Genomic DNA, 15559 nt, shown 5'->3' on the forward strand with positions numbered 1-15559 from the left:
CGCTTTTTGCAGCTGAGCGTTTCATGAGGCATTGGTACTGGCCAGCCCAAACAATGTACTTGCGAGTAATCTAAAAAACTTGCGTGAGATGCGACAGTCCTTTTCACCAAAACTTAAGATTGTCTTTCCTCACATGACTCGCGCATCTAGGCCATCTGGCCTGATGATGAAAAATATGTGCAGGCCTTCTGCCAAAAATCCCTCCTTGCCAGATTCCCAATATCTCACACAACCCAATAAATATCTCAAAAACATCAAATGGGGCAAACTTGGGGCCAAAGTCTCAAAGATGACGGCTGTGGCTCACCCAACTACAAAGTTTTCAGGTCCAATCATTACTAATTGTAGTTGATGAAGCGCACATGGTGTATGAGTGGAGACTTGTAGCCACCAGCAAAGCCAAGAGACTTGCCAGTGATGCTGGGATTTTCAGACTGTCATCTGAGGACCTACCACGTCAAACATTATCTGCAGGGAAAATTCCACTGCTGTTACTGTCTGCTACGTGCACTACTCAATCATTGCTCATGATAATGGTCAACCTCAAGTTAGACTTGTGCAATGTTCAAACCATCCAGGCTGAGCTCACTCATCCAAATATCTTTTCAAAATGCCTCTGAAAGCCTCATGCTGCGTGGGATTTGGGTGCATCACACTTTTATCCCAACCAATTCAATTCCTCCCACCCTGATTTATTGTGGGACTCAAAACGTGACCTTGGAATTTCTACCTATGATCTGTTTGGTGAAAATTGACAAAATCCCTCATAATCCCTCTGATGTAATCCTATGATGTAATTATTACTATTGAGTGACGTGATTTAAGCTGTGGAAGTGATTATTGTATGTTTAAAAATGATTAAAAGATCTGCTTATGATGAATACAGGTGATTTTCAAATAGGTGCCTCTTTTATTCTCATGACTCTTACGTGATTCATCAGCCCTTAGCGCTCTAAGCACCAACTCGTGATTCTTATCATATCACCTGTGCATCCCTAATCTTATTCAAATAACCTGCACAGGGCTAACGCGTAGCGGTCATCCCAAATGCAGAAAAATTCATGCTACAAGGTTTTAATACCGAAGCAGGTTATTGTAGAGCATCGTGGCGGCTTCGTGAATGCTGCAGGCTTTGGGTGGAATTGTATATCTCGCCCTTCCTGTCTGGTATTTGCAATACACGTTGATTGTTGCCCAGTCATTCACGTTGTTTAGCCCACAGTCATCAGGCTTTTGGTTTCATTATGACTCCGAAGGCCACCTTGCACCCCCTTGCGCGGTTGCGACGTACTTACCGTTCTAAACACTCATATACATATCTTGTTGGATTGCTTTTGATGACGCAGTCATGTGGTACTTGTGTACAAATGTTTGGACTCATTTATGTTCATCCGATTCTCAATTTATATTCACCGTTATACGAAAATTTGAAGGCCAAATTATAAAAAGTATACATGTTCATCTCATCAGATCATCAGGCTTCATTTGCGTCCATTTGTGTCAAGATATTGTACATACCAAAGTCTTTCAGCAACTTCAAAATGTAATGACGAGGAAAAATATTTTCCTGATGGATGGACTGAGCCACTCTCTGCCTTTTTTTTTCAAAGACAGCTTTTGATTTCATATTGCTCCGCTAGGTGTTAAGCTCCAGCCGACCAACAGCCCAACCATTTGGTTTCATGATCGAGATTGTACATAGTCACATCGGTGTGAATCGTTGGACTTGTGGTGTAGAAAGTTCCTCGATGGCTCCCGGCCGGGCAATTGATCTTATCCCGTGCAGTTTTGTGGTTTACGAGAGAAAAGACATCTCCAATCCTCGCAAGTATCCACAGTTGGTCAAACATGTAAGGTGTAGCTTTGTATATGCATATGTCAATTATCTGACGGGGTGCGCGAAACACAGTTAGGTATGAATGAAGGAGAACGAGACTGAAGTCACCGATGAAGACCGCAATTATCTAACGCAGACACAAAGATAAAGACATGATACATAGCTTCGATATCTTCATGTTCAAACCAGAAAACTGAGCTTTCTGAAAATGTGAGTTATCATCGCCAGATGGATGTACGACTGCTGCATGGATTTTGAATTTGTCCTAATTAACTTTGATATGATTGCCTTTCAATTTTACCGATAACTTCCGTCCAGGGTACAGTTTTTCTCCGCCAGATTATCTTCACACTTCTCTTGTTCAGAGCGTTATTCGCAATTTACCAATATGAGGGACGATATGTTTACACGCGGATATGTATATCGTTCCGGTCCTATCGCGTCGAGCGATCTGAGACTTGTCTTTCACTCCATTTTGTGGCACATCATAGTACAGTACTTGCCGCTTGAGCAAGTAAGCGGACTGAGGATGTACCCTGCTAGGCGAATAGCTCATTATCACGTTCATGAGGCGAAGAATCAGAGAGATAGGATGGTTATTTAGTCAGCTCGATCAATCGTGGAGTACGATTTTGCTCGCTCCTTTGTATCTTTCTATCGCAAATTTAGTTTCCCAGGTATTTCTCTTCGCACTTGAATCTTCTGAACTTGGAAATGACACAGTTAAAATCAGCTTGTTTGCCTCATGTTTCTCTTTACCATTCGATATGACGCTATCTGTTTACTGATCGTTTCCATTTGTCTAGCCGAACGAGACAATGCAAAACCCTTCAACAGAGATTTATGGGCCGAATCGATTTATTTCCTTTATGGATTGGTCCAATTTATCATTTGTCGAATCTTTGTGGTCGAGTTTATCAAAACAAAGGTTGAAAAACCACTTGGTAGAGTCGCAATTATTGGAGCAGGAGTCACTGGTGTATCTAGTGCAGCTCATCTTGTATCTCATGGTTTTGAGGTGACAATCTATGAACAAAAACCAAAGTTAGGGGGAATTTGGGCTGCTGTTAACCAGTTTGTCATTCCTTTCCTTCTTTACTGAAATATGGGTCCTCATCAGGAGGGATGGTCATCTAAATTATTTTTCATGCATGATTCAGAACTTCGAGTTTACAGCTTAACTCTTTGCTTTATCGATTTCATCCTGCTGTCATTTGGTCTCAAGGATTTCCAGTCAAACAGGTATGTCTGTATTTTCTTGCCTCACTTATAGGTTTGCTTAAGCTGAGAAATTTCTATTTTGGCTTCAAAGCATGAGATTCTATCTGAGATTACACGTATTTGGGAGCTTTATCGTCTCGAGTCTCGCACTAAATTCAATGTGAGTGCTTAGTGATTAAATTTGATCTCGAACAAGATGTATGCGTTCCTTCCGTTCAATAACACTATACTTACGCTATCTGTCACTTGCTACCTCACAGTATGCAGTCCGTGATGTACGTAGACGGATTCTGCCAGACGGGAAAACTCAGTGGACAATTGATGAAGGACATGATGGGGTGTTCGATGCCGTGATCGTAGCCATTGGAACCTGCGGACCTCCCAAGGCAATTCAAGGATTAGGAATAGATAGATTCACTGGACCAGTGGCTCATTCTTCAAAGCTTGATGGATTAGATCTTAAGGGAAAGCGAGTTGTGATCATTGGAGGTGGTGCAAGTGGAGTAGAAGCTGCTGAATTAGCTGTAAACTCAAACGCGGCTGAAGTCAATCTTCTAGCCCGCTCAGATAAAGTAGACATCTCATTCATATATATCTTATCCTACATCTTACACGAAGCTGATGATTAGTCTGAACTTTCGCAGTGGTTTATTCCTCGAAATTGGTTTTTATCCATCCTACTGGGATGTTGCCCACGAAGACTCCAGAATTCTGTCGGAGCTTGGGTCGAAAGTGCTCTCGTGAGATTTCATTACGGAAATCTCAAACATCTTGCACCGGCCCATCAGCGTTTTTACTCCGATACTCCAATCGTCAATGATATATTCTTTCAACATGCTCGGTCTGGTAGGGCAAGATATATCCGAGGAGACGTAAGTTATCCACAAGCTATGATTCAGCTCAATGGACATCTGATCGCTCAATCTGATACGGGATATGCTTTTAACTTTGGAACCTACTAGCTATCAGAAATTTTACCTACAGCACTCAAGTTGAATGTGCGAACTGATCGCACAAGTAAACCAGGCGATTCAGGTGTTGTAGAAATACTAAAAGCAGATGTTATAATTGACGTAGGTCTCAAATGAGCTTTACCGACTACCAAGATTGATAAATGGGTATTCTGATTTGTCTTTAATCATTCCAATGACGGCAGGCTACCGGGTATCATAGACCTGAATACGAATTTCTTCCTACAGTCAAACTATTTCCGAGCAAAGACTACTCCCCACCCCACATCTTTATGCAAACCTTTTCAGTATCGGACCCTACTTGTTTGATGACCAATGCAGCTTACTTTGATGGGGTCGGAGCTGTTGGACATTATCATATAGGTTAGTGTCTCATAAAACAAACTCGAGATAGGTGAAAGATACATGCAAACTGATTTGAATCTTTCACGTATTAAACTCGATTGTCACTTGTGCATTCAGGGATCTCTACCAGGCTTCTGATAATGTTCTTGTTACAACCTGAAACTGCTCCTAAACGTGAACCCCCTGAAGCTCAATTCATAAAGCATAATCCACAAATGAACTGATCCAGCTTGCATTCTTTATCAGCAACGGAAATGATTAAATGGGTAGATCAACATCGTGGTCTAGAATGCTTCGCGTCTGTTACCCAAATTCATTCTTCACAATTTCTGCACTTCATCAAATTTTTAAAGATCACTGAAACTTCTATTCAACAATGCAGTTATGTCGAATTGGTCTGGTGGTTCGTCGGCTTTCACCTGACGAACTTTATGCGAATGAGATGGGCTATCTTCAATCTCTTTGGTTGGGGTCAGTTAAGGTCACCTTATTTATCACAGAAAAGTCGGTCTCCCCTCGAACATCCTAACATGACCCATTTTGAAATAGGTCTCAATACCCACAAGCTTCCCTTAGGGTCGACAGTTAACCGACCAATCATGGAGATGAAATGAAGCATATAACGGAATATCTGTGTTTTCGTGCTGAATATTTTCTCTTGATTCCAATATTCCCACTTATATAAAGCATCATTGAAAATTGTATCAATATTCAGTGTATATCTCAAAATACAACTAGACTGGGCGATAAAAATGTGACCCTCATAAGCTTAATTTCAAGCTCTTTTAGATTCACATCCTTCTTCAAGTCTTACATTTCTACCTTGACTTCTTTGAGAATCTATCTGTGGTTGGCTTACTGCCTGTTTCAGGCTATATCAAGCACCTTGAACTCTTCTCATTCTTGTGTTCTTTGATGCAGCCAACCAAGGCACGACTTGGCAGCAAGTTCCGTGGCTGGGGCGCGTGTTGTAGCGGCTACAAGCATATGCTAGTAGCACGACCAACGTGGCGTGCGAGAGGGAATTTTTCCCAGTCCTGCGAAGGAAAAATTCACCTCCTGTATCACACGCTCGATGGCCGAAGAACTCTGCACATCCTATTCCCGGAAGCACATTCAGTTCTCCACCATGTAAATATCCTTGTAGCATGTCGACGTGCACACACGAAAGACTTTCCTTAGACCCTGTAAAGACCCATCAAAGAGGTACCACAACAAGCACATCTTCCCCTTATCACCTGGGAGGTTGAAAGTCAGTTGACTCCTGCTGACCACAAAGGATTCCGCAAATCCTTTGAATAAATCACTATTCACAAAGGGTGCTCAACGGCAATCTCAGTCTAAATCCGACCAAAAGACTTTGAGATTTGTTTCAAAACCCTCTGTGTGTGCACGTCGATGTGCTACACAAATATTGACATGGTGCTCAGAATTTGTTATCTGTTGTTATTAACAACCATTTTCTTATCCAGTTAATCCTTGAGGTATCAACACAGATTCAAAAAAGCGGAACAAGGAAGAACATTCAAATCGTACAATCAAAAAGAGTTTAGAAAAGAAAGAAGTTCAACAAATCTTTGAAGGAACACCAAGAAAAAGCAAAAAGAAGAAGAGATGGTAACATTCTTAGAAGAGCTAGCAGAGTCACGGAGAAGAGCAGAGGAAGCGGTATGCAACGGGGAGTCAGGACCCAGACTTTGAAGCCGGTCTAGAAATCAAAACGAAGAGCGGAATCAAATAACCCGCAACGAGAACGGTATCGAGGAGGAAGACGCGCCAGACTTACTTTCAGCCAAAGAAGAAATAGAATTTGTAAGCAACCACAAAGCGTTGGCGGAAGTCAGCGAAGCTCCGACCAACTCCGGGATGGTCAGCGGTGTAGAGGCAGCAGGTTTAATTTGTCCTTTTGGACAGGTGAGAATGGAGAAGGAGTCAACGGAAGCCAGCAGCAAACTGAGCGAAGAGGAAAGCGGAGGAGGTGATAGAAACACAGGGGAAAAGAATATGATGAGCAGTAAGTTGAAGAAGAACCTTTTTAGTAAATTCTCATCCACACACACAATCTCAGTTTTCATAAGCCGTATCCGATCCCCCCCGTTTTCTTTCACATTCCGCTACCACACACACTTGCGAAAAACTCTCCATAACACCGCATGCACATTGGTGCAGACTCTGAAGAGTCCTCTGGCAACGCCGAGGCCCGCCGGAGCTATATACCGAGCTTTCGTTGCTACATCCCCCATCACATTACAAGCACATTGGTGCGGGTTCAGAAGAATCCACCGGCAATGCCGAGGCCTGCCAGAGCTAAATGCCGAGCTGTACCCCCAAGGAGTTTCCCGTAAGATCCAAGAACGTTGGTCGGATTTCCACATGTCCAAGTGATCAATGCCAACGTAAGTCGAAGCTACTGGAGCTAATTACAAGGAGAGGAAAGAGGCAGACATCAGTCAAGACAGCTAGAGGTGGGAACTTCCGGAGAAAAGAGGAGTCGAATGAAGCGGGGAAGGGGAAAATTAGAGGTTACCCCTCCCTACGCAGATGAACAACCCTCCTAAAAATTAATCCAGACAGACACGTCAAGAGTACAGTAATCTGACAGATGGAATTTTTTTTAAAAAATTTCCCTTTCCGTGTTAAGACAAGCAACTAGACAGCCGGAACAGATGGTGGCTCACCATAGTAGACGCGTTCAACCGTAACGACGTAACGTTGGGCAGGACAATGCTCCAAGCATTTGGAGCAACGTACGGACACATACCGTTTGATCCCAAGGCGGAAGCCGAGAGGGGAAGAATAAAGGGATTTCAGATCCCTTGATCAAACCAAACAACAGCTAATATCAGTCAATGAACAGGATAACAGAATGATCCGGAGAATAGAGATGATAAGAGATGTTGTGAGGAAAAACTTTCTAAATAGTTAATTGAGAGAGAAAGAAAGTTTTTTCCTAGTCCGGATGGGTTGATAAAGTAGGATTAGTGTTACATCACGTGTTTAGGTTTGGACATGTACAAAAGTTAGTGAGTAAATAGACATGTACAAAATGCATTATGTATTATCAAATTTGTATTGTTCTAAATAAGACAGAAAGAAAACATTAATCATTTACACGAATGTAGTTTGTTCCAACAAAGAAGAGCGCACCAAGAGCCACCACAAATGCCACGACGAAGACCCAGAACGGAGTCGTTAGTTGTAGACGAAGAACCTAGCCAGACGTCTGAACAAGCAACAATCAAAAAATCTCGTAAACAAGAACCTTCGAGGGTAGTAGAAGGGACAAAGACGCCAGCCGCTGAAGTAAGCAAGTCAGCCCAAGCGCAAGAGGCGCCGTCGACCCCGGGACTAGGCGAACAGGCTGTACTTGCATCGAGGCCGAAAGAGAAAGGCAAGTAAAAGGAAGAGGAGGACACCGTGAACCCAGAGGAAGAGATTACCTTCATTGACGATCAACAACTCTCCAACAACAGCCTCCTCCATTCTAATTTGGAGTTGTGATTTTTATGTATATTACATCATTAGGAAATCACCAAGCACCTCCCTTAGGATCGCAGATAGTTCTGCTGCCCTAAGGGTTTGGGGGGGGCGCCGCCGGCGGGCCTCTAGGTTTGCGTCGGTGAGAAATTTTGTTCTCTTCCGCCAAACCTGGGGACCACGACTTTGCCGGGTGGGTGGGTGGAAATTTTTAGTGATGAAATATAAGTTTTACGAAACTTGAGAGGATCTGAGTTGTGTCGATGGCAGAATGCTCGTCTAGCGGGAAATTGAGGTTGCGGGAAAATTCTCAATATTTTCTTGCAACTCAATTCTGGAAGAAGCGCACGCGGGTTACCCCGCTACAAGCATATTCTGACATCTTTACACAACGTCCTATTTCATGGAACTCCGCACCAAGTCGTGCCTTGGTTGGTGCTCACACTCCATTCTAATTTGGAGTTGTGATTTTTATGTATATTACATCATTAGGAAATCACCAACCACCTCCCTTAGGATCGCAGATAGTTCTGCTGCCCTAAGGGTTCGGGGGGGGGCGCCGCCGGCGGGCCTCTAGGTTTGCGTCGGTGAGAAATTTTGTTCTCTCCCGCCAAACCTGGTTAGCTCCTTTTAGTCGTGGTACGTCCCTGAAGCTTCCTGGGTAGCTCGTCTGCCCATCTGTCGGGGCTCGCTGTGAGTCTCGACTTGTTGAGTTACCCCGGAGCTCTCAGGGACGTCCCGCCTTTTGTTTTCTTATTTCTGATCTAATGACTTCTTGTGTGTCTGTCTGTCTACAAATTTCTCTCTCTCTTTTAAAAGGGATGTTCTGTGTTCTGTACGTCAGATAAACTTTGCCCCAACTCAGTAGGGTTTGTCTTGTATCGTGCGAGATAGCCTTTCCCCAATTCAGTAGAGTTCATTTCAGTTTGCCCGTCTGTATAAGTCCGCTGTACAATCCTCAGTGGCTTTTTTCCAACCTCTGTCGATCCCTCAGGCCTTGTCCTTTCTACTAATCGCTCTCAACAGCGTTTTCGTTTCCTCCAGTTCCCACATCGTGTAGTTCTTAAGGTAAGCGTCAACTGCTCTTGACTCCCATCTTCCCATTTTCATTATCCGTTCCTTGCTCCATCCCAGGTTCCACCTCAACGAGGCCCCTCCGACCCGAAATGAGTGGCCTGACCACAGACCGTCTTTTGCTCCACTCTTACCCCATATTTGCGTTACTTTACTCATGAACAACTCCTTTGTCATCGCTCTCCTGAACTTCCCCGCGCCTAAACCGAACAGCGCATTGGAACCTCTTTTCGCTGGGATCTTCTCCACCATTCTCTCTAGAGCTGCTACTGGGTCTAAGACTGAGTTTTGAGTCTCCAATCTGTGAGTAGTGCTTTTGGTCAGCTCTCTTTCTTCTTTCCGTCTGTTCTCCTCAAAAACGTACCTGATTTCTTGTGTTTTCCCCGGCTTGGCTGTTTTCGCCCTCCATAGACTTAGAATGGCGACTTTCTTTGCACCTTCTCCTTCGAACCTTAGATCATCTACCACCAGCATGCCTTCCTCCCGGTTTTGCCTCGTCAACTCTCCCAGCCGCATCATACCCCAGAAGGCCACCAAGCTTGCTGTCGATATCAGTTCATCTAGCTCGTCTTTCCCTGCGAAGTTGAAAACGATGTGTGAGATTTGCTTCACGGTGACCGGTAGTTTCTCTATCCTGTACGCTTCGACCTCCTCAGCCAGCATCAATCTCTCCTCTGCTCTCTCCGAGGCCTTCAGGATCCCTTTCACCATCTTTTGATCTAAGTCCGGTGGTTTCAATTCCGACGCCATTTGCCATGCTTGTAAGCCTGCTAGATATTTTTCGAGTGTCTTTGCTTTCACTACCCGTTTTGCTGACGTCTCCTTGTTTGAATTGGACGCACTCGCCCACACTAGGAATCCATACACATCTGTAGCCCCTAATGGAATCGCCGATTCCCATCTTCTGCCTTTGCTTTCAATGTATTCTCTATACTTTGTCACTGCGCTTCCGTACCCCTGCAAGGTCTTCTCGGTCCATGTACCTCCCACCATGTGGCGTGCCACTTGCAGCTTTGTCCTGTCTTGAGTGTCGCCGCTCAAGTTTCCCGATTTGCCTCGGATGTCTTCTTCTATCATCCTAAAATTGAGTTTCTCCGTTTTCTCCATGACTTTTCTCCTTTCTCGCGGGCTTGCTCTCTTCCAGATAGTCTTCTAAGTCGTCCGGTAATCTGAAACTAATGCGGTTTTGTTCTTTCGATTTAAGGTCGGTTCCTCTAGACAGTGCGTCTGCGTCGTTGTTTTTGGATGTTACTCGTTTTTCTTCCAGATCGCAGTCCAGCTCCGCCAGTCGGCGCTCGATTTTCCTCCACTCTTTGTTGACTGCGACATGTTTCGACTTTGAGTTTCGGACCACTGCCTCCGCTGTCGTGTTGTCCGTGAGGAACAACAATTTCTTTCCTTCAACCACTACCACTCTCGCCGCGACTTCCAAGCCCAGCCTGATCGCCACCGTTTCGGCCCAGGCTATGTCTCTTTTGACACCTAGGGCGTCTCTGTCAGACCAGCCTGGCTTTAGTGTCCACTGATTCCACTTCTCTCCTATTAACACGCCAATACCATAATCTGTCGAGGCATCCCCGACCCAACCGATGTCTACCGCCGACTTTCTTGGTACTATTCTCCTATTCTTGAAATCCTTCAGAACCCACTTCCATTCCCAGAGGTCGTCTACTACGTTCCTGGGCATTTCTCTCTTTGCCGACTTGTTCACCCACGTCGCCAACCAGTTGTAAAAACTCGGACAGAAACATTTCATTTGCGGCATGATGTTCGTCAGGTGAACTAATATACCAATTAGCTTTTCGATTTCCTTATGGGTATGTCATCCCTGCTTCGTCAGTGCCTCGTTCACCTGTTGCTTTCTCATCTCTAATTTTTCTTCTGGTAGACGTATTGTCCTATCTTTCCCATTCCAGATGAACCCAATATATTTTTGCTCCGTCTTAAACTCCGAGTACTTACCCTCATTTGTACGTACACCTAATTCCGCACTAGCTTCCACTACTTCTTTCATTGACACTTTGTTTGTATCCTTTTTCCTTCTTATGAATAGGTTGTCATCTACCCACCGAAACACCATCAAGAATCCGAATTTCTTGTGCATCAGTTCTTTCCATGCATCCGCTGGACCTCCAAAGCTACCGCATCCTGCCACGCCACCGAAGGATACCCTCAAGTCGAAGTAAATCTCTCCGTCCGGGCCTCGTACCATTAGGTATCTCCACTGTGATGGGTGGATGGGAATTTGCCTGTAGGCCTTTTCCCAGTCAAAGATCCCAAATTCTAATTCTTCTTCGTGTTCTATCAAAAAAGTGAGTACCTTGTCGAAATCATCCCAGGTCGTTTCGAATTCTCTTTTGTCTACGAACAAGTTTACTGATGGTGTATCGTCTTCATTTTTCGGGTATGATAGGTCGTTGATTATCCTTATTGTGCCGTCTCCATTCACCACGCTCCCCATCGGGCTAGTCCTGAAGAAACCAATCTTCTCATACACCTCCTTTTCCGTGAAAGGTCCCACCATTCTGCCGGCCTCCACTTCCTTCTTTATCTTTTCTCTTATGATGTCCTTCTCCGCCTTGGTCTTCACGTGGTTTTCCGGTGAGTAGTACTTTCTGCCTTTCAGCGTGTGTTCTGGGATACCCTGGTGAAAACCGATCCTGAAGCCTTCTATTATGTTCATGTGCTTCATTCCCACTCCTAAATCCTTTGCCAATTCTACCCAGGCTTTTATGTTCATCTCGCACTTTACTTCCGTAGGCCAGGCTCTCTCCTCCGGTTTTTTGCTCACCGTCTGACTCTCTCCTATACCGACGTCTACCCCTCTTTCCTGTCGGCCCTGTGTCAGGATTACATCTTTGGTTTGCTCGGGTATCTGGTCGAGTTGTTGCTCGACATTTCTTCTCTCTGGGTACGTCTCAACTTTCCCGTCAGGGCTGTTGTGGGCAGAAAAGGGAGGGGGGGGTGGGGGTGGGGTAGGGTTGGAACTCGTCAATATCATCAACTCAATCTTTCCTCTCCTCTCTTGGGGGATTCTCTCTGTATGCCTGAAAAACACGTGCGTATATCTCGCGTATCTTTTTCATTCACCTCATATTCTGGATAGATGGACATTGAGAAAAAAACAACAAGTTTTGCAACACGACGGTGACTTGTGACAAAAAAGAAAACCATCTTCCTCCCCCTCTGTCCTCTTTGGTATGGATATGACCCTTACTCGCTTTCCTCATCTGTCTGTTTGCTTTAGATTTAGGTGCGCTCTCCGAGACATATGCGAGGAACGATGGATGTCTTACGAATTGGAATGGAAGGTTTTGGGACCCGAGTAAGTCTCTTGGAGGGGAACATGTACGTTTACATTACACTTACTAGGTGGTCTTTCCTCCATGCGTGTTTTTCGCTCCTGCGTTGTTTGTTCCTCCCCTCGGACCTGACGAACCTTCACCGCTTGGGTAGTTGTTAACAAAATTGGTCCCCGTGCTCTGGTCATTCCATTGACCTCCTGGAGACTGGTTGTGGTTCTGGTAACCAAAAGGGCGGAACGGGTTGGAGCTATATTGTACCGGTTGGATGCTATGTTGGAAAGGTTGGTAATTTCCAAAACCCCCTCCGTTAATCGCCACACCGTATCCTCCGTTGCTGTGAGCTCCGAACTGTCCGGTGTTCATAGGCTGATTATGGGCGTTTCGACTTTGCCAATAGCCGTTCTTTTGGTTTCTCCCTCTTCCGCGCCACGTGTTTCCTCCTCGGTTACCACCTCCGCCTCTAGCGCTCTGGTGGTTCGCTGCGTACTGGCGTTTTTCGAAGCCTGATGTCTTCGACGTTATTGGTTGCTCCGCAACCTGTGCTACTTGCGTCTGTAGCGTCTTCTGGCCAGCTACGTAGGGGTTCTCCGTGAAACTCCTCTCCCCCATCGCTTCCACTTTGTCTTTCGCCGCCCTCAGAAGGGCCTCGTGCATCACTCCCGCATTGCACATCTCTCGCTTTCCGGACTCTCCAATTTGCACCTGCATGACTAGTTTCCTAACCTGGTCGTCATCGTTTCCAAGCGGATTGCTCTGTAAGTATCTGATGACATTACGGTCCTCTGTTCTTGATATAGTCTGACCCTGCTTACCTTTATACAGTATCGTAGTGCTATCATCCAGCACGACGTCGAACGTCGGATTTCAACCACATTGTCCTTGTGTCTCCTCAGCATCTCGGCACACGTCTTCATGTGGTACTGCTCGTCGACATACCGGATGAATAAGTCTATTGCATCTATCCAGTCTCCATATGACATGAGGAGCTTGTCCTTCGGAGTGAGTCCAGTATAAGTTGTCGACTCTTCTTCCTGTAACTCTTTAAGAGACTTTGTTTTCTTCGTAGCGGCTTTCTGAGAATCAAGGTCTATCCATTCGAGGTTGAAAACCGTCAACGGTACGTATCCTGTCAACTTTGTCATACGTTTGTTTATTCCGCTTGATAGTTGAATCAGACTCGAGTTTGAGAATTGTTCGTCGACGAACACCATCTCGCTTTCTGGGTCGATCAGATCTCTGACTTCTCTTTCCGCCTTCTTCTGCTTCATCGGTTTAGGGGGTACTTCTGTTCTCTCCTCTCTCACTCCATCCGTCATCTCATTCACGGCCGTCATTTCGTTTGGATCGTCACCTCCGGCTACTATCGATGCCGTCCTTTGGCGCTTAATCCTCACGCTTGCTGGGTTTGGTGGCTGTCCCAGTACGGCTATACTTGCTGTTACCAGGTCCTCTGGCTCGTACGGTACTACCCCGTATGCCGCTCGATAGGCGTTTAGCATCACTCGTCCAGCTTGGATGTTGTCCTCAGCGTACGTCTCTACGATGGACTTCCACCACAGGTCTCTGGCTGGGTCTCCCGCACTCCTGGGTTGACTTGCTACACAAGTTATCGGACATGAATAAAAACCCCCAATGTTAGTCATCTATGACTTTGTTTGTATCTTGGATGTGGTTAAAAAACGGAGGTTTGATTTTCCTCGGGTTAAAAATTGGTCAGATCTAGCTCTGCCTGCCTCGGTATTGACGGTTCTTTTATAATGACATGAGTTTGTCTTCCTTTCTAGGCTTTCTTTTTTGTGGTCAGATTTAGCTCTGCCTGCCTCAGCTTCGCTGGAGCTCCTGCTTTCAGGGCGTGCTGGGCTCTATTCTTCGATAATCAGGATGTAGCTCCTGCCGCCTCAACTTGTTTGTTGGTGCCCTTTGTACCCTTTCCACACTTTTGTGTGACGAGATTTATCTCTGGGCCTTGGAGTGTGATAGAGGAAAATGATGATAAAGGGGGGGGGTGGGGGAAAACCAGACTGAAACAGGGGAGATTGAGGTGTTGTGATTCTTACAATTTATCCGTATCTTCAGTCCGTTCCCAGGCTCTGTCGCCTGTCTCGGTGGTCCTCCATTCCTCCTATCTGATTCCTCTTCTTCTTCTCCTTCATCTTCCTCCTCTTCTTCTATTTCCAGGTTTTCTCCTTCCACTTCTGGTGTCTCTGGTGCAAGGATCCTTGTTGTGTCGGCCTCGTTCTCTACTTTCCCTTCACGATTCCGGGATTGGCTCCTTGTTCCCGCTCTCGCTGTTCCTTCTCTCAGCGCTTCCTCTGCCAGTCGTCTTGCTTCCTCTAATGTTTCGTCGAATGTAGCCATCTATTCTTCTTTCTGTTCCTTTGAATTTTAAGTATTTGAATTGCGAGCAATGAAATTTTCCGTGAAATTTTTAGTGATGAAATATAAGTTTTACGAAACTTGAGAGGATCTGAGTTGTGTCGATGGCAGAATGCTTGTCTAGCGGGAAATTGAGGTTGCGGGAAAATTCTCAATATTTTCTTGCAACTCAATTCTGGAAGAAGCGCACGCGGGTTACCCCGCTACAAGCATATTCTGACATCTTTACACAATGTCCTATTTCATGGAACTCCGCACCAAGTCGTGCCTTGGTTGGTGCTCACACTGAAACTATCGAACTTTTTCCACCAACGAATGACCAAGTTGAAGGCATTTGTCCCCTTGACAGTCTTCAATATGGACTGGATAGACAGAGACGCGGAAAAGGCCAGTCAAAAGAAAGTGAAGTCAATTAAGGAATTGCAAGAAGGAGATGAGACGATGACGTACTCCGGTTTAGAGCCAAAGGAAGAGTTGCTGCTATCCTATGGTGACTGGCTCGACCATATGGATTTATTCATACGTTACGTAGAGGAATATTACAATATGAAGCAATGCGCCGACAATTTCAGGAAGCACAAGCTGAACGTTATCGAGATACGGAGGTCCACATCTTGTTGGATGATAGCTTTACGATACTGTATCAAAGTCAGAAAGTTAGTTATGCAATTCAGACTAAAGGATGGAAAAAGGGTGATGAGTAATGCAGGAGTACTTCACGAAGATATCTTAAGAGCCGCGAAAGACAAAGCGGAGGCTATGGGCAAAAGAAGCCACACGGAGAACCCGTACTCTACGGTAGTCGCAACGCTGAGACAGCAGCGCAACGCAGCGTTACGGGACGAGTTGTGTGTAGAGTAGCTTTATGAGTTATCAGGAAATTTCTTGAATGGCTAACGCTGCTCATCCAGTTACGCTATCTATTTTTGCGTAACTGATACGTAATCTTGCTG

General features: G+C 45.2%; 2 protein-coding genes across 2 annotated transcripts; both read left to right on the forward strand.

Moving 5' to 3' along the window:
* Window positions 1-2687: 2687 nt before the first annotated feature.
* On the forward strand, window positions 2688-4850 carry MELLADRAFT_24530 (uncharacterized protein; the record flags this gene model as incomplete). Its single annotated transcript, XM_007404949.1, has 9 exons — window positions 2688-2911; window positions 2998-3079; window positions 3150-3218; window positions 3319-3630; window positions 3703-3930; window positions 4021-4131; window positions 4215-4392; window positions 4492-4548; window positions 4663-4850. Coding segments are annotated over 9 exons (1449 nt in total), but the record flags the coding sequence as incomplete, so codon positions are not given.
* A 7346-nt stretch (window positions 4851-12196) lies between these two features.
* On the forward strand, window positions 12197-13718 carry MELLADRAFT_90876 (uncharacterized protein; the record flags this gene model as incomplete). Its single annotated transcript, XM_007404950.1, has 6 exons — window positions 12197-12250; window positions 12434-12511; window positions 12945-12985; window positions 13028-13229; window positions 13316-13347; window positions 13406-13718. 6 exons carry the CDS (start codon window positions 12197-12199, stop codon window positions 13716-13718), a joined length of 720 nt encoding a protein of 239 aa, XP_007405012.1.
* Window positions 13719-15559: the final 1841 nt, after the last annotated feature.

Source organism: Melampsora larici-populina (genome assembly GCF_000204055.1).
Source record: "Melampsora larici-populina 98AG31 unplaced genomic scaffold MELLAscaffold_3, whole genome shotgun sequence".
Taxonomy (NCBI): Eukaryota; Fungi; Basidiomycota; class Pucciniomycetes; order Pucciniales; family Melampsoraceae; genus Melampsora; species Melampsora laricis-populina.